At 37.4% G+C, this 25232-nt stretch overlaps 1 protein-coding gene across 2 annotated transcripts in view; it reads left to right on the forward strand.

Annotated features, from left to right (window-relative positions):
• The window catches only part of LOC137940458 (calcineurin B-like protein 3), a 40500-nt gene extending 15517 nt beyond the window's left edge, over positions 1–24983 (forward strand). For both annotated transcript variants that reach the window (XM_068785534.1, XM_068785535.1), the window contains exons 3-10: positions 32–186; positions 4106–4188; positions 4305–4364; positions 14724–14832; positions 15773–15825; positions 22723–22803; positions 23055–23167; positions 24644–24983. In XM_068785534.1, the coding sequence (XP_068641635.1) occupies positions 63–186; positions 4106–4188; positions 4305–4364; positions 14724–14832; positions 15773–15825; positions 22723–22803; positions 23055–23167; positions 24644–24701 (681 nt within the window). In that variant the 5' untranslated portion in view covers positions 32–62 and the 3' untranslated portion in view covers positions 24702–24983. The remainder of the gene's footprint in view (positions 1–31; positions 187–4105; positions 4189–4304; positions 4365–14723; positions 14833–15772; positions 15826–22722; positions 22804–23054; positions 23168–24643) is intronic.
• Positions 24984–25232: the final 249 nt, after the last annotated feature.

A 25232-nucleotide genomic window follows, 5' to 3' on the forward strand; every position in this document is an offset into this window, starting at 1 on the left:
TATGTTGTGATGCTTCTTTGAACGACTGCAGGTATGGAGTATTTTGACACGAGACAAATATCATGTTGCAGTGCCTGGAGGGATTCAAGCATTTATTTTTTGTCTTGTTTAGGTGTTGTGATCTTGAATTGTACAAGCAGTCAAAGGGCCTTGAAGATCCTGAACTTTTAGCCAGGGAAACAGTTTGTATGTTTGATAAGTCTCTCCCTCTATCTCTGTAAATATGAACACATAAGTTTTTGATGTTTGGATCTGATAGGCTGGCTTCTATGTGTTCTTTAGGCTTCACAATCTTAATTTCCTCTTTTAGTTTATGTACTTGTTTTCATGGATCCCTTTTGTTCGTGCAGCCCGACGTAGTGGTTGTACTCCTTGGATTTGTTTGTCTATGTGGAAACTGCATTGAGAATTCTGAATTTTATATTTTGAGAAAAAAATTGACACGGTTTAGAGCACATTGCCACTGTTTTTTATTGATTGCCAATCATTATCTTGTTTGTTAAAAAGTTGATAATCTTATTGTAATTCTTAGAAGTTATAATCTAGAGTTTATGAAAATTGTTTATTTTCCAGGTAAAGTCATTTCTTGTAGAAAGTAGTTCCTAGGGTTTAAGGGGAGCATGGAAAAACTGTGTTGGCGTCGCTCTTGACCAACCACTTGAAGCAGGCCTTTTGCTTCCACTGAATCCATTCAGTGTGAAGAAGGCTCTGGAAGTTGCATTGCAGGGAGATGTGGCTGGAGAATTCTGAATAAGTAAGGCCTCTTTGCTTCTCAATCACATCCAGGGCAGCGATCTGAGACTGAAGAGAGGACTTGTGAGAGGTGGCATTAAAGTAGTGCTCTGAGGACCAAGATTTGAAGTGCTCTGAGGACCAAGATTTGAGTTTTTCTTTGAGACGCTTTAGCTTGCGCGGGAGGGACTAGCCGTCATAGTTGGGGTCTCCAAAAGCCCCCCCACCAAGAGGTGATGTTATCAGCAAAGTGCTTGTCTGCCAGCCAAGAATTGTCAAACCTGAACAAGGCAGGGCCCCATTTGTGAAGCTTGGTATCAATCTGAATGGGCTAGTGGTTGGAGCCAGATGGGAGGCCTGTCTGTTTGACCACGTGAACGTCTTGCCAGAGAGGTTGATATCTTCCAATTCAAAGCTATCAATAAAATTTGTAAACTGGCTCATGGTGGTGGAAATTCTGGTAACAAGGGGGAGTTCTCATAGCAAAAACGAATAGCGTTAAAGTCCCTGGTAAGGGGCCATGGAATGGGGTAGTGGGGCAGAAGATCGGTGACCTCTTCCTAGAAAGTGTGACGCTCCCAGTAACTGGTGGGACTGTAAATGCCAGCCAGACCCCAAGTGAACCTAGTGCATCTGTTGCGAAGCTTGATTCCTATAGAGTAGGAACCAATCAAATGATCTAAAACCTAAACCACGGAGGAGTTCCAAAGCAGAAGAAGGCCTCCGGAGGAGCCACTTGCATTAATAGCCAGCCATTCCAAGTTATTACATCCCCATAGATCATGAACAAAAGCGTCAGAAGGATTCTAACGTTTGGATTCTTGAAGGATTACAATAGAAGGGCGACTCCTTGAAAGGAGGCTTCGAACAGTGGCTCTCATTCGGGAGAATCCAATTCCTCGAATATTCCATGAGATTACAATCATTTCTTGCCTTTTTTGCTTAGTCCTGAGGCAGCCCTGCCTCCCAAGAGGTTATCACAGTAAATCATGCCCATTCTTCTAGCCAGTTCGGATATACGAGTCCAAGTTTCTTCATCGAACTGGTCTCGCTCATACTGCAATGCCAAGTAGAATTTCCGGTTCCTATCTACTAGCGGAGGGAAGCAAAACTATCCAAGGACCATGTCCCCCAGCTGGTGCGGAGGGCAGCTGGAGGGGGGTAATCAAGTGGATGGGGGGGATCTGGTGTTGGGAGGAAATGCCAGATGGCACGAGCGAGTTCTGTCCAGCCAAAGCTGGAGTTGGTGGCCTTGGGGATGGTTATGCGGGCCATCGTCGTGAGATCTTTGTGCTGTGAAATGTGGCACTCTGCGCGTCCTCCATGTTGAACAGTTCTAGGGACCCGACCAAAGCTCCCTGGCCCGAGTTGAGGGGTTGGAGTGCGGTCTGTCAGACTCGCTTGTTCTCTCTGTGTGATTGGAATTGTAGCTTTGAGGTGTGTGCGGAACGTCAGGAAGCCTCGAAACATCTTCTTTGCAGTTACAAGGTGCTGTCGCTTGCGGGAGGGGAGAAAGACAGCCTAACTCTGTCCACGGTAACGGCGTTGAGGCTGATCTTCCCGATTGAAAGGAGTTTCCGATCGGGAACAGCGGTTCCTTCCCCCACTCTAGTGCCACTGGAGCCTCTTCCCTCAGTCTGGTCTTTCTCGGCGAAGATCTTGCTCGCCGCTCGTCGATCCTTCCTCTTGCATTGCACCTCTCTCCCGCGTCGTATCTCTCTCTTGATCCTCTCTCCCGCATCGTATCTCTCTCTCGATCCTCTCTCTCTTGCGTCGCATCTCTCACTCCATCTGATTTCTCTCGCTCTCTTCACTCTTCGCACCTCTTGCACCTCTCTCTCGACTCTCGCATTGACATTTTTAACTCATAGTTTATCTTCTTCATTTGGTTAGCTCCAATTAAAATCTTTGTGTTGTGTCTATTTTGGGGTGGTTGATAGCAGAGCAATATAAATTCTGCAACCTTTGTAGTGTCTCCATGGAGAAGGGTACTGCAAGCTGACCATCTAGAGAGTTTTATGGAAGTCCATGATCTAACCGAATGTTGTAGTGCTATTGAGGTGAATTGCGGTCCTGCTTTTTTATGGATGTTGAGAATCCTTGGAGGCTGAAGTGTTTTCTTTCTTTAAATGGTCTCATTTCATCTTGCATCTCTTCCTCCTCTTTGACCCTGTAGATGAAGTGATGAATGGAACAGTTTTTTTTTTCTTTTTTATGGAAAAAAAAGAATAAGCTACTGAGTTTATGACCTTTGGAGTGGTTTGTCATTCTGAAGAAGGTGATGACTTAGATGGATAGAAAAACAAAGCCCCGTCGTTTGCTGGCTATCTGGAAGTTCTGAAACAACAAAGTCTATTGCTTGTTTCCAGATTAGCTCTTCTTCTTCTTCTTTTTTTTTTTTTTTTGTTTCTTTCATTTTTCACTTTTATGGAAGCATTCTGTTATTTTTTTTTAAAATTTTTTAACAAAAGAAAGCATTTTTCTCCTACTTAATATGGTGAAGGTGGGTCAGATAGTTTTATAGGTATCACAGACTTCATGTAACTAATGGTCTTTCATTTGTTTCCTTTCCTAATTAAAAGAAGAATTTTTGTAGATTTTAAGATGAAAAGAATGCATGGGGTTAATCAATTTTTTTGAATTTTCACTTGGCAATTCTTTTTAAGATATTGATTAATGGTCCAGGCACTCCTGCAAACCCATTGAGACTTGAGCCCAACATCTTATATTAGAAACCTGCCCATGCGACCATTGATCCAAATGCCCAATACAATTATTCATGCCATAACCACTCTGAAATGATTGAGTATTCTTCTAAATATATAATGACATATCCAGGCTGACTGAGAAAGCTGGAAGGAATTGATTGTTTGTAGGAGAGCAATTTTTATCATGGGGCAAAGAGACCATACAAAAGAAGGTTCAATTGGAAAAATGTTACATAATTGTAGTAGATAATTCATCTGACGGAATGTATCCATTCAACAGACTATTGGTGCTCTGTATTTGAAAAATAATCTTCTTGTATTTTCTATGCTTGGTTTCTATTTTCTAATTTGTTTCTTATTCTAACAGAAACTTCTCTCTCTCTCTCTCTCTTGTTTTAACATGACATTTGGTAACTGTAAAAAGGCATAGCATTCGGATATAATGTGTTACCATGGCATTGCTAGTACAATTGTTAATCATGTTTAGTGGCATCAGGATTATAAAATGTACGATTTAGTGCTTATGAAATTTGATCAGGTGTAGGCTCTAATGATGACAGACTTATATCATATACTAAAAAAGATAAATCTAATTTTGTTTCCCTGTTTTAGGAAGTTAACCTGAATCCAACTTCAGTTTATAACTCTGCTTTATCTGTTTACAGTCAGTGTTAGTGAAATAGAAGCACTATATGAACTGTTTAAGAAGATCAGCAGTGCTGTTATTGATGACGGTCTGATCAACAAGGTCAGTTTGGCTGTTTTGATTGTTGAATGGAGAATGAGAGTAAATTGATATATTTTGACCCAATCTACTTATTCAGTACTTCCATCTATGTTGATATAAGTTCTAACTAATTTTAGGAAGAGTTCCAATTGGCATTGTTCAAGACAAACAAAAAAGAGAGCTTATTTGCTGATCGGGTATGCTCTTTGATATTGAAATTATTGCTTTTATTTTTATTTATTTTTTGAAAATGAAGAAAAAAGATTCATTAAGTCCAAATAGAGAGTGTTATATAAAAAATGATTTTTATTGAGTTTTGCACATAGTTTCTTTGAATTTGGCTGAAATCTTTTTACAGTTGTGCTGAAAAAAATACTAACCTTTTACAATGAAATTGACTTTTCAGGTTGGTTAGACATTTATTGCATACGTTAGGTTAGCACTTCAAATCCTCATATTTTTCTGGGGGTGATTTTAAAGCTAGATATGGAAAAGGTTTTTGATATATATATATATATATATATATAATTCTGATGAAATTTATTGAACCGGGAGCCAAATAGCCCAAAAAAAGGAAAAAGAGAGAGGAAAGAAAGAAAATAAAGAAACATTGATATAAAAAAAAGAAAAAGATCAATGGGAGGGGGAAGCCATATTCATAAGATGGCTTTGAAGAGTTAACCCTCCCTTAAGAAAGTATTCCACCTTAAGTGTTTCTTTGGGACCCAAGAAGCTTGAGAGCCTGAAATAATATCAGCAATAAGAAGAAACTGATGTGTGAATCTCGAAAGAGGGTCACTTGAGCCTGCTTCCGAATGTTGATAGAGGATGAGAGCCCCCCTCAATATAGGTACTGCTTGAAATAAAGAGTAAGGCCATGAAGAACAGCCCCATCTCTTCAGCTTCAGTGGAGTCCCCCACACTTAAAGAGGCCTGAATACAATACCGAGCTGCAGCCATCATGGTGACAAGCAGCACTACCAATCCCTCCCAGCCCTGGATTCCCCAATCAAAATTGAGCTTCACTGAGCCTGGGAAGGAGGGATCTGAGATGTAATCCTGATGATACATATGGGGAAGCTAGTTGCAATGTTTGGCCAAATGAGGTGAAGAGCAGCACCTGTATAGTCCTAAAATCATCGGTGAACTGGGTTGTAGCAAAGACCATATGAATCAATTATTCAATGACAGTGCCTAGTGAACCATATTGGTTAGAGAAAATTCGGTTATTGCTCTCAAGCTGCAGACACCAGGGGACAGCAGCACTAACAATCTTCCAGAGTGAGGTGCCGAGCTTGGGAGGGAAACGGAGGAAATTTCAAAAAGTCATTCAGATATTTTTTTGGGGGAAACTGAGAGATAAGCCAAACCTCCTAAAAGAAGAGCACCACATTTCATAAACAAAGGGACAACTAAGTGGAGATGATCAATAGGTTCTTCAACTGCATCACTGAAATGGCAACTCTGATTTGGGGCCTGGAAAATGCAGCTGTGGAGAATGCCACTAGTGATCCCTTGCTGCGATTTCCAATGGAAGGCCTTCACCTCTGGGTGGCAATACTTTTGCAAGCAGCAGCTGGAGTCTTTCAGGAGGAGAGGCAGAATCATCAACAGGGGAGGCATAGGAGGAGGCTATGAAGAGCTTTCCTAAAGACTCATCAATAGGGGTAGCATCGAGTCGAGCCAAGCTTGAAACCTGCATATGTTCAAGCTTGGCTTGATCTGAATACTTCGAACTCGAGCTCAATATATAAATGTGTTAAATTTAGGATTCCTTTTGATGTAGGGATCCTAAATTTAATGCTCTGATACCATGTTAAATTTAGGATCCCTTTTCCAATATTCCGAGCAAAAAGGGGAAGAAGGCTCTCGGGTAGAGAGAAGAAGAGAAGAGGAACAAGGTGTGCGCCAAGCAAAGAGTGAGAGATTTACTCAAGAGAAAATTGTAGAACTTGATTAATTCCGAATTACAACACCTCTATTTATAGTAGAGGAAGTGATAGAGTCCTTAAACAATTAACCTTTAAATCTCCTAATTACATTTCAACTCTAACTCTCTAAGATAAGTCTATCATGAAAGGATTACACAATCTAATAGATTTATAATATAAGTTGAACTATAATTCTTCTTCAATAATGTGGAAATAAGGAGGAGGCCAGCTCGTGGCCTTATCCTTGTGGGTCCCACGTGATCTTCCAATTCATATTGATAAGATTCCAGCTCGTGGTATCTTTGTGGGTCCCACTTGATCTTCAAGTCTTCTAACTCATTTCAGTTTGTGCTTATTATCTTCTTAACTCGTGCTAGCTTGGGTGAGGACTCTTCTTGGCATCCCATGTCCTCATGGTGGGTCCCACCAGCTTGTGCACCATGGTGGGTCCCTCATTGTAACAAAATGCTATATATTTGCATAAAATTATACCAAAGTACTATACATCTACATAAAATTGTTGATAAACACTACATAAAATTATACATAAAAAATGTCCAATAATCTAACACAAAAAATTTAAATGAAATTACAATATCAAGCTTATGATCACTCAAACAAAAACTATAAATCTAGTATAAATTTAGATTAGTTAGATAAAAATTATAAACCAAATATTAAACTCAAAATTCGTAATTTTATTATTCACAACCACAAAATTTAACTGGTTTTAACAATGAGAACTCATTCCTAAAAAACTAAAATGAATGACTAACTCTAGCTTTTTCTCTTTGTACTAGAAAACAATATGCTAAGTCCCCGTTCACATGAGCAAAATCTCTACCTATGACAAAAACAAAGTTTCCATTATAGTGTCAGATGTTGAAAAGGGATACACAAATCGAAATTCAATATATAAACACGAACCCAAAAGGCATATATACATTTCAAACGGAGGATACATAAAGATACGAACTAACCCAAAAGGCTTATTCTTTTTCACTACGTATTCCTCTTCAAACGGTCATATTCATTTCATTTTCAGAAAAGGAATTTCAGCGGCAAGGTGAGCAAAGATTCTCTGAGAAGACCGATGTGTGTATTGGAAGGGGATACACAAATCCAAATCCAAATTTATCATAAAAAACTTTTGATCACTAAAAGGCACACAAATAAATATATTGGAAGGGGATACCCAAATCCAAATCCAAATTTATCATAAAAATCTTTTGATCACTAAAAGGCACACAAATAATTATCATTGATTTACCCAACCCTTGCCACTTGTTTGTTGTAATATAGGATACACAAACTAATCATATTGGTTAAAATGAACGCAAAAACAAATCCTAAAGAAATCAAACGAGATCAACTAAAATATTTTTAAAAGTGGATGTATGAAGACCAAATAACATTACAATGCATCGAGCTAGTAATCAAGGCGATGACAAAAGTTGGCATAAAACTCTTAATCATGAAGTCCAACACGATCAACGAATTCTAGTAATCTCCAAGAATTGTTAGAAATGATAACTCAAAAATCAATTTCCAGGAAGCATGCAAAATAGGGTAAAATTTCAATATCTTCTTGATAAAAAGAAAAATAGAAAAGAAAAAAATCAAACTTTTCACAAAACCAAATCTCTACATCCTCAAAATCATAAGAATTTTTTTTGACAGACTTACCTTTTACATCTCTTTTCTTCCATCGGCCACACCAACAGTGGCTTACAACCAGTTGAAGGATAAAGAATTGAAGAATGAAGAGGCTGAGGAATAGGGTAGGACGAGGTACGAAGAAAATCGGCATCACAATTTTAGAAAAGGGCATCCAGGGAGTTCGAAATCAATTTTTTCGAGTCAATCGCTCAGATTAATTACGAAATTGGAGAAACAGATTGTTGCAGAGGATTAGAGTTTGCATCAGTTGTGGTTTTCCTGTCAACTGGCCTTTGGATTTTTGAAGAAAATGTCCGACATCGAAGGAGGAATCGAAGACGAAGGGCGAACTTATCTAAAGTTGTGAAAGGGTTTAGCATTTAAGTAAACAAGTCGGATCGTGAGCTCGTGAACCGAACCATGACTCAGTAGAGTTCTGCTCATTTACTTAATTGAGCTCAAATGCTTGCTCGAACTCGATTCGAGACTAATTCGAATCGATCTGAACCAAGCCGCAGCCGAGCCAAGCTCGAGCTTTTCATGAACTAGCTCGGTTCGATGCCACCCCTACTCAGCAGTTCAGATTTGGTATTTGTCTCCTCTCCCAGTGTACCAAAATTGATTAAGGAGGCATTGGGGCCTTATAATATCAGAATCATTATCAATTTAATACCCTATATCTGAGTTTAGGTCCTGACCACCTCTTTATGCTGCAACTTTGGAATCAACATTTGAGATGGTAGGATTACTAACAGCACTGAAGATCAAGGGAAACATGTTAGCAAGTCAACCATTACTGGTCCATTTGTCATGATCACGACAACCAACACCAATTCTGATAGACCTTTAGAAGAAAAGGGGAGGGCCCCTCAGATAGCTTTCCTGATGGATGAGTTAGTTCGGGATTTGACTCTTGGCGGAAGATGCGGATTACACGAAAACTATTTCCAAAGGTCAGAACTGCTAGAGGTTTTGAAGCCTTCTTCACTGTGGAGGTCCAACATCCTCATGGTCCTTTTGAATCAACATCTTCATTCCCACCGCTTTTGACGAATTCGATTCGAGGGGACAACACTTGGATGAGGCCTCATAAAGCTACCCACTCAAGAGATCTGGTGAAGAAGAAAACCTTTCTACACTTTTTTTTAGGGAACCTTATAATTTGGATGTGACCACATAAAACATTGTGATGTTGCTATTGTAAATTGAAGTATGGGTTGCAGCCAGGAGGAGTGTGACTGGATTACCTCTGACCTCCAAATACTTTGTAACCCCACCATTTCTTTTTTGGGGAACAACAGGTGGTTGATCCGATTGGGCAATTATGTAGATTGTTAGATAATTCTTGCAACTTGGAGCTCATCTTTGCCTATTCTGTCCTCTTCAATTACCGTATGACATGGATCCACATCAACGAAATCCTTTAGAGTTCGGACGAAGATTTTTGGATTTCCAATTGAAGTTTGGATTGATGAGTTTTTTCGTCTATATTGACGGATCTCAACAAGGTCTCTATGGTCAACGATAATAAACAACATCATTGACCTTGCATTTTGCATGCATTAGAATTTTCTCCTATAATTGCAACATCAAGGACTGATGAGTGAATGTGGTTATGGGAGATGTCACTTTTGCAGTGCACTTGCAGCTTGAAGTTGTGGCTATGAATGAGCTTCTTGTCAGAGGTGAAGGCGAAGGTGAAGGTGAGGTGACTCGGTTGTGTCCCAATCTGCACACCAATATCTCCACCAACCCCATCTCCTGACAACATTAATAGCTCTCACCACACTACCCTTCATCCATTGATTACGAGCCACAATCATTAGAATACTCACATCACACCCCTCATCCATTGACTGCAAGTCATACCCTACCTAACCCGCCCATAAATACCAACATCAACCTCACTACCAAAAATAACTAGCCAGATATTGGGGAAACTAGGGAAAGTTCAACTCTAATTCACTCAACATCCTCCTGTTGAACCCTGCCACACAGTATAACACCACAATCCCATCAACCCTCTCCATTCTTCCCCTCACATACGCCAGAAAAAAAACCCTCCACGGACCACATACTGAACTCCAACATCTATGGCCAACTGACGTCTCTCCTCTCATTGATCTATGTCAAATTATGTGCTCCTCACCTTCTCATAGTGTTTGTTCATCAACTCATCACTCTACCTCTCTAAATTCCTTTGGATCCTCCCGTTTTTTGTCAACTCTTTAGTTGCTAGAGCCTACAATAAAGCTATAGGGAGATTGAGGGTGACAATTTTGATGCAAAGACAGTTGGTGGCGGGAGAAACAACGCAAAAAAACAGGGAAAATCTGAAGTGAACTCTCTTGGGATGGCCTTGAAGAAGTCCCAAACTTCTCACTTCTTGATTTTATTGAAGGCTAGAGGAAACAATATGATGAGGAAACTTGGCAATGGATGTTAGAGTTCGGAAACCGTTTTCACGAAGTTATGAGCAAAGATGTGAAAAATGAAGGAGTTGCATAAAAGAAGGTAAAAGATGATAGTGGTCTCAGGGAATGTCAAAGAGTCGGGAATCCTAGGAAGGAGCAGCTGTTAGAACTTTGTTGGAGTCAAGGAAAACTCTATTATTTGTTCTCCATGAAACAAAGATACAAACAACCACTAATTTAATTGTGTGGGATTTATGTTGCATTCCCCTACCAGATATGCTCTTGGAGCTGCAGGAGGTTTCTTATGGCTTGGGACAAAGCTATTTTGGAACTGGAAGATTATAAAATTGGAGAATTCTCCATCTGTATCAAGTTTAAGGATAGAGAAGCTGGGTCCACCTGTTGTCTTGGTGGTGTCTATGTGCCTTGTCGAAACAAGCAATGTGCTCACCTATGGGATGAGTTGTCCTAGGTGGTTTGTTGACAACTTCCTCGGTTATTTGCTTGGAATTTTAACACAATTCATTTTGTAATGAGAAATTCTGTCTTCTGTTGGCATCTCAGCTTCCATGAGATGTTTCTGTGATTTTATATGAACTTGTGAAGTGGAAGAAATCCTTACATTGGGCAAATTGTTTACTTGGAGCAATAAGCAGTTGACACTGATTTTATCTAAATTGGATAATTTTTTGTCTGCTAGATTATATTTGATAACTGGCCCATTTTGCTAGACACAAAATTGAGTGCTTGGCGAATAAACCTCTTTCATTACAAGAATTCATGGTTAGAAGACTAGATTTGCTGTAAACTCATGGAAGAATGGTGGAAAGAAGCCACTATTGAAAGACCGAAGTGTGGTCTCATTGCCATGAAGTTGAAGGTTCTGAAAAGGAAACTTTAAACCTGGGCCAAAGTCAAGAAAGGGACCATCTCTGCCCAAATGAACAAGTGGATGCCCTCTTCCTGCTTGAAGAAGATAAACTCGTCTCCTCCTCTGAGCTTTCTAATTTTGTCTCCGCTCCACCAAATTTCAGACTCTAAGCAACCATGATAGAGTCAAATGGAACCAATGAACAGAGCTCTACACTGAGGAATGCAGCAGCAGGCCAGCTCTCAGCCAACTTCCTCTTCAAAGCTTGACAAAGGCTCAACGAGAATGGCTTGAGGCACCTTTAACTCAGAACAAACTCGAGGAGGCAGTTACTCAAATGCCCTTGGGCAAGGTCCTTTGATTCGATGGCTTAACGGAGAGTTTCTTTGAGGTGGTCTTTTATGGCAGAAGATATTAAGCGAATGATGGATGAGTTCTACAAAAATGGGATAACATTCAGGAATTGTGGGGCATCTTTTGTCGTGTTAATTCCGAAGAAGGAGAATGTTGAATTGATATCTGATTTCGTCCAATTGGCTTTATCTCGGGTGCTTACAAGTTTGTGTTCAAAGTTTTGGAGAGGCTAAAACGTGTCCTACCTCATTTAATTAGCAAGGAGCAGAATTTGTTTATCCTTGATACTGCTATGGGAAGAGCATGAGATACTGGTCATGCAGAGTACGAACTCTCGAATAATGCACAAGTTGGATTTTAAGAAGGCCTTTGACAGAGTTTGCTTGAGTTATCTTGATCCTTGGCTCGATAGCATGGGCTTCGGGAAAAAATGGAGATAATGGATCTAAAGTTGCATCTCTTTGGTTCTTGATTCGATGGTTATTATTGATAGTGCTTGGGGATACTTCAAGGGTTCTAGGGGATCCCACCTCGCCTCTTCTATTTGACATCATGGCCAAAGGTCTTACCAATCTCTCTTGGCTTGCTATAAATATTGATTCTCTAATGCCTTTTTTAATGATGGAAGAATGAGCATATTTGGGGAGGGGACAGTGGAGCAGGCCATACACATCAAAGCTCTTCTCAATATCTATGAATTGATGTTTGGGTAAAGAATAAATTGGAGTGAAACAACTCTATATGGTTTGAATGTCCATCTGAGTCCTTTGGAGGCTATGGCTACTAAGCTTGGATGTTGCAATGGAACCCTTCCTGGTATATCTTGGATTGCCTCTATTTGTCGGCAGAATGGATAAAATTCTTTGGAACTCGGTCCTTCAGGAGCTGCATACTCGTCTCTCTACTTGGAAACACAGGCTTATTTCCAAAGCAGGTTGACTGACCCAAATTCAGTCCTATTTTTCTGGTATACTTGCCTACTCTCTCCATTCTCCATTGCCCAGTCACTGTAGCTAATCGGATTGAGAAGTTTGTTGGTACTTCCTTTGAAAGGGGTCAGCTGAGGGATTCAAGCATCATTTTGTGAAATGGACTCAAGCTTGCAAGCCAAATATTTATGAGATGTTGATAATTTGAAGGATCAAAGATTTTAGTACTGCTCTTTTAACAAAATGGTGCGGGCAAATTAACATTTTTTTATATTTACCTTGAGTTCCTTTGTCACGAAAAAGATAGGTGAAGATGGAGCTCACTGGTGGTTGGGTGGGGGCTCTCGTGGCTGGCTCTGTTGTCATTGGAGATACATTTATCATAATTTTAGTCACTTCACTCAGCACATCCAATTCTTTCTTGGCAATGGGAATTGGCTTTATTTTTGGTTTGATCTTTGGGTCAACAATTCTCCTTTGAAAGTTAGCTGTCCTCGACTCTTCAACTTGGCTTGAGATAAGATGGTCTTCCTCTCTAGCATCACTACTGTTGGAGCTTTTAGGATGCTAATTGGAGTTCCCTATTGTGAAGTGAACAACCATGACACCATTGACATACACAATCTTATCAAGAATCTGGATTGTCTTTATTTCTAGCAGGATCAACTGGATAAAATGATGTCGTGCCTGCAGCAAATGGCTCTTTTTCTCTTGCTTCTTGCTACAGCTATTGACCAAGGACTCCTCTTCCATTAGCCTGATGTTGTCTTCGCATGAAATGTTCCTTGTCCTCCAAAGATGCATTTCTTCATTTGGAGCTCTTCATGGAAAATTCCTGACTGGAGACAACCTTCTCAAGAGAGGTTCCTCCATTGTCAGTCCTCTTTGCGCCCTCTACAATTCAGTGGTTGAGTCAGTTGACTACCTGCTCCTTCGCTGTGATAATAATTGGAACATTTGGGGATATTTCTTTGATTCATTTTGCCCTCATATCTGAACACCTAGCACACTTTTTAGCTTCATAGAAATCTATTCCAACAACCTTCTCCTGATTCTTGGTTCCACCATGCGTAAACCTACTTTGGTATTCGTGCCTTGGGCAGTTTGGGGAGAGCGCAACCAGCACAGTTTCAGACAAAAGTCTTCTCTATGGAAGGTGGCTGCTGAATAATCAAATCCCAGCTGATTTGTTAGCTCTACACGTTGGAGTTATTTCAGGATGTGTAGGGGTGGTTTTTTAGAAGCAATTTGCCTCAGGTTGCCCTTCTCTAGAGGGTGACCTAAGCAAGTTGGATTTTGATGGATCGTCCCTTGGAAATTTTGGTCCTTCCGGCTTTGGTAGTGTTTTTATGAACTTTAGTAGCATGGTCCTTTCTTAGGCTGGGGCCTTGGGCATTTCTGATTCAACTTCAGTTGAGTTGCAAGCTCTATGTCATGGACTTAGAATTTTCAAGGATAGAATTCAGGGGCAGCTTCACGTTAAGCACTCTAATAGCACATTATCAGTTGGTGAATGGGAGCCAAGTCTCCCTTTTGATGGCATTGGCACCATTTATTTGGAGATTTTGGATTTGTCTTCCAATGTTGTTTGTAGTTGGAGTCATGTTCATGGATCAACAAATTTTCTTGCTGATTCTTTAGCTAGAGAGGAGGTTTCCTCCAATCCTTCATTGTAAGGGATCCCACTTTGTAGTGTTTTTCATGCTTGCCTTCGGGCTTTAATGAAAAATGTCTTTTCTAAGAAAAAATTATTCAAGCAAGCTTTATTTTAAGAAAGTGAGAAATTTATCAAGAGAAGAAAAATGTACAAAGGAGTGAAGTGACTAATAATACAAATGGAAGTAAAGAAAACAAACTAATGACATCAAAAGCAAAAGAGTCTGTGAATAAAACATTTTACAGATCAATGCCATGTCTCATCGAAGAATATACTATAACGTTGTTCAAGTAAACTTTTATCATATTGATACAAGAAAATACCAAATAATTGATGAGGATTAACATTTCTTTCTTCCTTCTCCCTCCTTTCTATTTTTCATATCTGTTAATCTTTCTTAAGTCATTGGACTCTAACAAGTGATGATACCAAAAATATCTTTGCGACAATTTGGTTCTTTCTGATTCTCCGCTTGCTACTAAAGATTTTTTGTGTTGACTTAATGATGGACTCATTTTGAGAATATCTGGTATAAGACATTCATTTTTGCTCTTTATAATTATATTTGGGTTGTCTCATATGTGATGTAAAGAATTCTTTGAGCAAGTAGCCTTAATTTTTTATTGTCTAGTGCTGCTGGTGCTGGCATGATTTTTATCTACTAAAAAAGAGAAGACACATATTTTTCTTTTTACAATTTCTACAGTAATATCTCTTTTGGTTTTGTTACACTTTTTACAGGTATTTGACTTGTTTGATACTAGGCACAATGGAATATTAGGCTTTGAGGAATTTGCACGTGCCCTGTCTGTCTTCCATCCTAATGCTCCTATTGATGATAAGATTGAATGTAAGTAGTTGTGCTTGTTCGCTTGCCTTTGGTGTGACACAGTACTGTGTGTCCATTATCTGGGTCCTTCTATGAGAGGTGATACTAAGTGTGATGGATAAGCCTGACATTGAGTGGAGCATAGGAGAAAAATGGTGTTTGTGGTATTTAATGGTTTATCAGTGCTCTCATGTGTACAATTTACTGGAAATAAAATTCTTTTAGGCTGTTTTTAGAACACAGAAATTGGGGAAAAAAGATAAGAAAGAGAAAAAGAAGAGAGAGAAACAAAAAGAGAAGAAAAGAAATTTATTTTCTCTTGTTTGTATGCCCATGGAAAATAAAAGAGAAAATAAACATGGTTTCTCTTGTTTGGACGCACAGGGAAAGTGGAAAAGAAAAGAAAAATTAATAATTTTTAAAATTTTAATAATTTAAACTATATACAAGCCTAAGAACAAAATTATTGTAAATACCAAAATATTATTTATAGACTTTTATTTGTAAATTTGTTATAAAGAAGCATACTATGATTTAATATTTTTATGAATTTGAATTTAAGACAATACTTTTGTCGTTTTATATTACAAATGATTATATTACTATAATTTGAATTTGAATGATTTTTATACTATGATAAATTTTCTCTCTTATTATTATTTTTTTTTTCCAAATTCCTTATTTTTTAAAGAGAGTCCATTAACTAAGAGAGAAAGTAAGTTTCTCATATAATTTCTTTTCTCTTCAAGAATCTGTGCTGCCAAACACTAGAAAAGGACTCTCTCCCCCTTTCTTTTCTTTTCTTTTCTGTGGTTTTCAAAGATGCCCTTAAGGTTCAAGTAGTATGAGTATATCTGTGCTTACTTTTATTTGGTAATTGTTGTTAGTTTCTTTACTTTCTGGTCATCAACTTCTGTATTTTTCCACTGTTTTTCCTACTTTATATGTTTTGGCCTTGCAGTTTCTTTTCAATTGTACGATCTCAAGCAACAAGGGTTCATTGAGAGACAAGAGGTGAGGTGTTGCTATCCTACACAATGTGATGATTATTTGTAGTAAACATATGCTTTTTCCTGTTTGAAATAGAGGTTACATATTGACATTTATCTATTCTTCATTGGAATTCTGATTATGATTGCTAAAATGCTCATGAAGAGACAGGTCTGTGCTCTCTCTGTCTCTCATACATGCGTTGTTAGGATAGTTTTACAAAAGGACTACAAAACTCCTGAACCAGTTAAAGTGAGGTTATCACAATATTTAAACAATAAGTTACTGCAACTAAATGAAAAACAGAATAGCAGCTGCTCAGTCTAATTCTGATGCTGCCCCACATGCTGGTGCATATAAGTCACAGATGCCTAACTTGCCACACTTCTTTCAATTGTGCTGAAGCCAATGTTTTGGTGAAGATGTTTGAAATTGGATTCTTTGAGGGAACATACTTCATCCCTTAGGCAATGACAGTTTATTTCAATATGTTTTGTTCACTTGTGAAATATGCAGTGGATGCTTATAAGGATAGCAGCTTGATTGTCACAATGTAATTTCATAGGTTCTTCAAATTGCAAATACATTTCTTGTAGTGATGACTTTAACCACACTATTTCACAAATTACACGAGCCATGGTTCTATATTCTACCTTGACATTGATCTTGCTGCAACATTTTGTTTCTTACTCCCTCTTGTAATTAACTTTCCCTCTATTAAAGTACAATACTATTGAGGTAATTTCCTGCAATCTTGAGATCCAGCCCAATGTACAGTAGCAAAGCCTTCTATACGAATATTGTCATGTGACTTATATCGCTGCCCTTGTGCTTGTGACTTGTTCAAATTCCTTAAAATCCTTTCTAATGCGAACTTATGAGAAAACTCGAAGGTATGCATATACTGGCTTATTAACTCTACAAAATTAATGAAATATAATTGATATGTAAGTTTGGAATATGAGATAACCCAACGACAACCTTCTCAACTACAAGAAATTTCTGGTTTTCAAGTTCCAAATAAAGAACTCTGGTGATGTTTTGTAGTAGCAGTAGCTGACACAAAAGAAAAATCCACACAGAAATTATACTCAGCAAAAGAGAAAAAACAATGGTGCTCCAACAGCCAAAAGAGAAAATTTGTATTGAACTTAAAAATTAATTGTAAGTTACAACATGTCTCTCTATTTGTAAGCTGTAAAGCTATCGTGACCTTGCCAAAATAGGCAATATCACTTTGGTAGAATTTTCTTAGAATTATGACTTTCTAATTACAATTAGACCACACTAAGTAGAAACTACTTGCTAGAAAAAAATTCCAGCACTTAGAAACTACCAGCAATGGACTTACTAACTTTATGACTTTTCTAAATTTACCACAGATAAAGGAAACTACTAATCAAACACTTTCCTAATTAAAAATCCACTGATTGGACTGACTAACAAAATAGAAAAGTAACTAAAGTAGAAATGTAACTAAAAACTTGCTGATTTTACTTTTCTAAAAAGTGATTTTTCAAAAAAAGTTAAGTTGCTGCCCTTTTAGTCTTTCTCTTTTCTTTTCTGCTTCCTCCTTTTATAAACCTTAAATGGCTTAGAATGACTTAGTTTGTCCTCATATTTTTTAGCCATTTCCTCAAGAAATTAGTTATGTATTACTTTGCTAATGATGATCACTAGAAAAAAATGTGTGGGTATGATCGCAATTAGATAATTAACTTCTCTCATAACATTCTAAAAGATTAGGATCTTCAAATAAATCATCTCCATTTCAAAAAATAAAATAAAATAAAATAAATCATCTCCATCCAACTTTGCATTCAACTAGACATTAAGATCTATAGGTGCACTAACTGGCCGACAACCTAACACCCCAATCAAATCTTGATTGTGCCACTTCAATCTTGCTAAAGTATTTGAGAATCCTAAATTCTTTCTTTGGATATGCAAATGTAACCCAAGCTTTCAAGAAATAAATGTAACCCAGCCTTTGCGTTTGGATGCCTCGGGCCTGCTAGATTTGGCGGAGTGATTCATGACGAAAGTGGGAATCTTCTTTTATCATATGCGGGACCGATTGGTACATCAGATTCAACCAGTGCCGAGTTACACGGGCTGTATAATGGGTTAAAACTCTTCAAGCAAAATATGGAGGGCATTCTCTGCATTGAAGGCGATTCAAAGGTAGTTATCAATTGGTGTACGAATCCTTCAAAACTTCCTTGGCGGCATTGGGAGTTATATGAGGATATATGTACTTTAATTTCCCAAATGCATTGCAAGTGAAATTATATTCTTAGATTTGCTAATCATTTAACAGATAAACAAGCTAAACAGGGCGTTTCCCTCCAACAACTTGTTGTGGAGGAAGGCTACTTTAGCTAGGTATTGTATTATATCCTTTTTGCATATATATATATATATATATATATATATATATATTCACACACTTATTTCAAAAAAAAGAAAAACAATGTTAGGGGTAGCTATGGGTCTCGTTCAGGTTGGTTCCAGGTCAGGTCAACTTAAACTTGTTGTTAGACAGGTTGACCTGACCTAACCTGTTTATTAAACTGGACCATACCCTTTCAATTTCGGGTTACACCACTTAAATATTGATAAATAAGAAAATACAAGAAAATAAAAAAAAAGTGAATAAAATTAATGGATATGAATTGTGTAAAAGAATTGTATTGCGAAATTAGTTGTTTTAGTAGTAAAATCTAAAAAACTAAGCATTTGGTCTAGTTTAAATATATTGAACCAAATCATTTGAGTCCAATTTTTGCTCTTTTGATCAAGTAAAGGACCCATTTGGTCCTATGTCAAGTCTGAACCTGACCCATTCATTAATTGGATCATGTGATTAAACCCGTACCCAGTTTGTTTATAACTTGGTTTAGGTTCAGGTCAAATCAATGGGTCGGGTTCGAATTAAGTTATTGGGCTGGAAATTTTGCCACCCTTGAATGTCATTCATGTGTACAAGCATGAGTAGCAAACCCTCTATCTATCTTCTTCATAAACACCAAATTGTCCACTACACCTCTTGAATCCAAAGCCAATAATTATCGTACTAAACTTATCAAACCTTGCTCGTGGGAATTGCTTCAAGCCATAAATGGACTTGTTCAACTGACACTCTTTTTCTTCACCTCATCTGCTAATTCAGGTGGTTGTTTCATATATACTTCTTCTTGATGATATGCATTAAGAAACACTTCTTAACATCTAGTTGGTAAAGGGCCCAACTATACTTTCCCACAATGGGAATAAGAAACCCAACTAAATGTATCTTTGCCATTGGGATAAAAATCATAGGGTAATCTACTCCGTATGTCTGAGCGTATCATGTTGCAACTTAATGGGCCTTCAACTGCTCGATGCTTTCATCTAGTTGTGACTAATAGTAAATACCCCCTAATAACCAACTACTTTCTTGTTAGTTGGCAATTGTGTAAGAACTAAAGTATATATTTGATTTATAGCTTTCATCTCCTTCATTGCTAGACTCCTACCTAGATTATTGTCAGTTTGTTGGTATGTCTATGGGACAAATTAAAATGACAATATTTATGGAAAGAACAATAAGTTAGTGAAAATAGATGATTAGATACAAAATAAAAGATAATATGAGAAGAGCGATCTTTTATTGTGTACAAGATTATCATCTGAGGACATCTTCAAAAAGATTATCATCTGCGGACCATAAACAACGTGTCAAAATTGTAGGTGGATGTACCTCTATATGATCATCAAACGTCACAAATGGAGCAAGTTGATGAACACTTGTTTCTACTCATCTAGAGGTAGAGGTTGATTTTGTTGCTTGTACTTCCAAACAAGTCTTTGCTAAATTCTATGTTGAAAGTAGGTATGGAAGAGTCTTACATGACTCTCAAAATAAAAAGTCTTATAGAGCAATAATCCTTATGGCAGAATCTTACAAGAGTCCAAGGCTGTAAGTATCCCAAAAGTGACTCAGTTAAAGATGTTTTAGTTATGTTAATCTTTTGTTTATATTCTATTATTTAATTACACTAGGACTATTTTTAAGTGTTAGACTTTGGGTGTAACTGGGGCATGGTAGTATATAGTTTAACCCCATTCAACTTGTTTCTTCTATTATAAATAGAGGTTCATTGTACTCAGTTATAATCAAATCAGTAAATTATTTCTCTTTTCCAGAAAATTAACATATTATCAAAGAAGGGTCTATAAATTGATACAACTCAATTTAAAGAGATGATGTGTTCCTCTCTCCTAGTCAGGTTTTTAGTTTATTTTATTTTTTCTCAGCTTTTGCCATAGTTTACTTTTGTTTTTTCACCTCGTGAGACTCCTGCACTTGTTCTCCTCAATCTTCTTTTTTTACTTGATGAAATACCAAACAGTTTGATACGTTGTTGCATGTCTAGTTTAATTTTTCACCTTTTCGTTAGGCCCCTCTTACGTTTTTGTATGTGCACTTCTATTTTTTGTGCCTACAGTCTATCTCCAAAGCTTATGAGTTATCATCAATGGGTCAACTCCACTTTTGCCCCATTTTTTTTATTTTTGACGTTTTTGAAGTCTTGTAAGGAAGAGGAATCTGATCAGACTGCACCTTTTTATTTGTGGGTCAGAAAATTTTGGAGATGTAACACGTCAAGTTGGTTGCTGAGTTGTTTACTCCCTTCTGGATGTATCTATTGCCTGAGATGTCTTTGGTGTCAGCATTGTCGTTGTGGCCTTCTCTTCCTCAACCAAGTTGGCCTGTTCCATGTCCCAAGTGGAGTGCACAGTTTAAAAACTTGTAAAAAGTATCCGTTCCTCTGAAATCTTATCTTAACAAAATATCCAACTCACTTGCAGTATAGCTCGATGGAGGGACTGCTCGAGGAACAAAAGAGGCATCCTTCATTAACTGCCCAATGTGATGCCGTGTCTTGTGTAGCTTCTCACATAGCATAGACGTATCCTTGGTTGTTATTACAATTCTACTGTTACAGTTTCCTTCTAACTCTATTACCATGGTGTTTATTTTATCTACCTTTTATCCCCCCATAAACTTTTTTAATTTGGTGTACCTTTCTTCTACCATCTCTTTTTGGACTATCATTTTCCCTTTTAGGCTAATCCCTTGTTAAGTTAATCAGGTTGGTTCTTTTTCTATATTTGGGTGTTTTAAAGTCCATTGAGACTTTTTTACTACTGCCCTTACATGGGTTTTTTTATCGCAATCATTTGAGTGATAGGTGTTACCCTATGTTCGAATCCTTTGTTGGTTTAGACTCTTTTTTATCACCCATATTTTTTATATTTTAGAGTTTGTCTATAGAGTACTTACCTTTTGAACACCTTGATGAAGAAGATAATTCCTACAACAATTTTTTTGTTTCAAGCTAGGATCACTGTCATTACTGCCCAGCTTGAAGGGGAGAATAGAAGAACAAGTATGGTGGACAAGGTAGGAGACATAATCTACAATGAAGAATTCCTAGTGTAATCAAATTTTTACTTGTCTAGAATATCTAAGTCAGAGGGAGTACAATATAAAGAATTTTTTCTGGAAGACTAATAATCTTTTTCCTTGCAAAGTTATAAACTTTAGCTTGAGGGGAGTGTTGAAGAGTAGGTATGGGAGAGTCTTACATGACTCTCACAACAAGAAGTTTCATAGCGCTACAATTCATGTGGCAGAATCTTATAGGAGTCTCATAAGTGGAAGTCTCACAAAAGTGACTCAGTTAAAAGGTGTTTTAGTTATGTTATTCTTTTGTTTATGTTCAATTGTTTAATTACTCTAGGACTTATCTTTAAGAGTTAAACTTTGGGTGTGAATGGGATTTGGGTAGTTTATTTTGAATTTGATTCTACTTGTTTCTTCTATTATAAATAGTGACTCATTGTACTCAGTTGCAATCAAGTCAATGAATTATTTCTCTTCGCTAGAAATTCAACATTCTTCAAGGAGAAGTTTTGAAGAAGAGAAGAAGAGAGAAGATAAAATTGGAAAATAGGAGGAGAACATAAATTGACCCCAAATTGTCATGTTAAACCGTTTAAATGAAAATTTTATATGATATGACTAAACTGCTTCTCTAGGCCTGCCTATACAGAAATACTAATTAAACCAGCAAACTAACAAAATAAAACAGACCCAATTACATTCTGTTTGCCCACGAAACCCATTTAGCCTAGAGGGGACACATGTACATATGTGAAAAAACCAGAATACCTTTTAACTTCAATGGTTCTGAACAGTGAGCTATAGGAGGTGTATTTATTTATGAGGACCTTGACCATTGTGACTCACTGGAATAATAGAGCATCTTAAAAATAGTGACATCAGTTGAAGTGAACAACTTCTTAAGAGTAGGATGTTGATGCATTTCTTTTTTTGGGGGTACTCCCAAAAAGTATGCTTAATTGCAGGAAGAGCAAGTTTATTTTCCAAGAGATAAAAGTATCAAGAAACATTTCCAAACACTCATGAGTTGATGGAAAGGGATTCTCGCTTTAGGAATAGAACTAGAAATCAAAGTTGTCGTCTGCTCGATGACATCCATTTTATCTGATAACAAGCAGTGAGTACAGGTGGCACAAAATTGAGGTACATTAATAGCACTGGAGAAAAATTTGGTATTATTTTACCTTTCTGCTACACCATTAATGTGGTGCATATACACATGATGTTTGGTGTGGAATTTTGTTTCAATACAGAAGGATGAAAATTTTGAGGAGATTATGACAAGGGCAGTGATATGATATTGTTTGCTATAAACCCAGAGGTTGCTACTAGCACTGGAGTTTAAGACAAGAACAGTGATATGATACTGTTTCCTGTTAAAAAAAATTATATTTTATTGCTCACTTGTTACTGAGGTTCTTAAAAGCCTTTAAAGAGGACTAGCTAATACTTTGGTATCTGATTTGTAGGTGAAGCAAATGGTAGTGGCCACTCTTGCAGAATCTGGAATGAACCTTTCTGATGATGTCATAGAAAGTATCATTGATAAGGTGACGAGTTTATTATATGCTTTTGTTTTCCTTATTTCTTTGTGTGCTAGAATCTGTGCCTGATTATGTTCAAACTTTTAGTTATCGAATTTTGTTTCTTGTTTATTCAAAACTGAGATAAGTGCCAATTTTTCTGGAAGCACTCCCTATAATGTATAATTGCTATTACCCTTTTAATCCTTGTGAGGTCATCAAATTTTATTTGTTTGCTTGTTGTATATGTAGTAATTTGGTTGAGTGTTTTGTTCCAGACATTTGAGGAGGCTGATACCAAACATGATGGAAAGATTGATAAGGAAGAATGGCGGACCCTTGTATTACGACACCCTTCTCTTTTGAAGAACATGACCCTCCAATATCTCAAGTACGTTTCATAATATTCTGCATGTTGATTTTCTATTTGATATAACTGAATGTGGGAAATTTCATGGTCATGTAGTGTGGGTATGCGAATTATTGTAGTACCATGATGTAATTGTGGACTTTACTGTATTGTGGTTTGTATTTTTGGAGCAATCTGATAGTTTTAGTTATTCAAGATATGAGGGACGGATTCACTGCATGTGGACGTGCATCACATATGTAGGGGGGCAAAAGGGGTTGGTTGTGCTTGTAGATTGTAAACTAAGTCTTCTTCATAAAATGCCCTTATTTAAGTTTACTTTGTTTTTCTTTAAAGCTATTTCAGTCTTTTCTTGTTAAAAAAGAACGAGATATGTATCAGTTAGTTTTATTTCAAAAATTTTCTTTGTAATAAAATCCTTTTAAAAGCAAGTGTTGTTTTGAATATTATAGGGTAGTGAGTTATAAAACCTGCAGTTTGGGTTTGGAAAATTTGTCACTGCCCTATATGCATGTAGTGTTTTTTCTCCCTCATGCTGTCTCCACCCTGCAGGGTGAGAGTCTGATCACTTCCCTTCCCCTCCTTTAGTGGATGGGTTTGGGGCAGTTTTCCATTTTAACCCACTCCATGTGCACAATCACATATAAAATGGGCTTATTGAATTCCAATAGGTGATGAAAGAGTGAAAAAGGACAAGGATAGGGTGTTTGGTTTGTTGGTGAGGTTGAAGTTGGTCTGGTTGAATGAGTACTTGCCTAGATTAACTTCTCATATTCCTTAAAAAGAAAAAAGAAAAAAAAAATGAAGAAGCAGCTTCTCAATTAAGGTGATTCCATTCTACTCTGCTTAAAGTCTAGTTAAACTTTGTGGGAAAGTAAAAGTCAGGTGTCGTTGAGTGCAGTTAGGAGTTGTTTCTTAGTTCCTTTTCAAAAAAAAAAAAGTTGTTTCTTAGTTATACTTTTATTTTAGTATCTTGTACATCTAAAGGACAGTATTCCTACACTTCTCTTCACTCTTCTTCCTTCAATACTCTCTCTTTCGTTTTGTGTCTATCCAATGGCTACTAATTACTAATTATATTGGCCTGCCATGCCTAGTTGTTAGGTTTTTTTTTCTGTTCTAACCCAAGGAGAGTGATTTGTTCTCAATGATGGGTAGTAAGAGTGTGGAGGGCCAAGCTGTCGGCCTTCAAGTGCATGTGGTCCATTCATAGTCAAGAGGCTGTGGAATAAATTTTTCCTTTAACTGGCTTCATTTGCATTTGGGAGGGATGACACAGACTTGCTCCAGCCTCTTCTGCGGGAGTGAGAACTAGTGACGAAGCCTTAACTATCTGGCTTCATCAGCAGAAACTGCCATCATTTCTATCCATTTAGAGAAGAGTATTGATTGTTTTTGTTGTGTTGGTACTACTTATGATATCTCTGCAATATTATGTAAACTTATTGTACAATCTGTGTGTTTTGTTTGTTGACCTGGCTTTTTATCTTTGGGCAGGGACATCACAACCACGTTTCCAAGCTTTGTGTTCCATTCGCAGGTAGATGACACCTGAGGTTTCGTATCTATCAGAAGGTATTTGGGTTTTGTTGGTAGTTGTTTATCATGTGGATTCTGTAAATCTAGTCGGCTTTGAAGAACACGGCTTCATTAGGTTTGGGGTTGTCTAGCGAACTTGATAATTAATTCTCTTGTTCAACAATTACTTAAACATGTCAACTTTTGTGATTGCATACATTTGGCTAGTTTGGTCGAAGACGAGGTAAAGAGTGTTATTTTATTTTTGGTATAACTAGGCTATTGAGAATCAAATCTATGGCAAGCTATTTTGATAACACTTGGCTGAAGAAGTAGATCGACAGGCCCATTCGCCCGTTGAAAATCACCATGAATACATGTACGCGAGTTTTAGATTAGTTTCGTTGATTTTTGGGTCAACGTAATGTAGCAATTTGCCTCTAGTCCCTTATATAGTTTCTATTAAGAAAATCTATGATTTGTTGGTTAAAGAACTGAAATTCTTGCTCTCTTTCGGTCTTTCAATCTTTGTTCCTCTTCAATTCTATCTTGGGTCCTGCTAATGTGC

This window comes from Aristolochia californica, unplaced genomic scaffold, assembly GCF_029961685.1.
Source record: "Aristolochia californica isolate CCGP_79_NKW_82.1479 unplaced genomic scaffold, dmAriCali1.0.hap1 SCAF_9, whole genome shotgun sequence".
Taxonomy (NCBI): domain Eukaryota; kingdom Viridiplantae; phylum Streptophyta; class Magnoliopsida; order Piperales; family Aristolochiaceae; genus Aristolochia; species Aristolochia californica.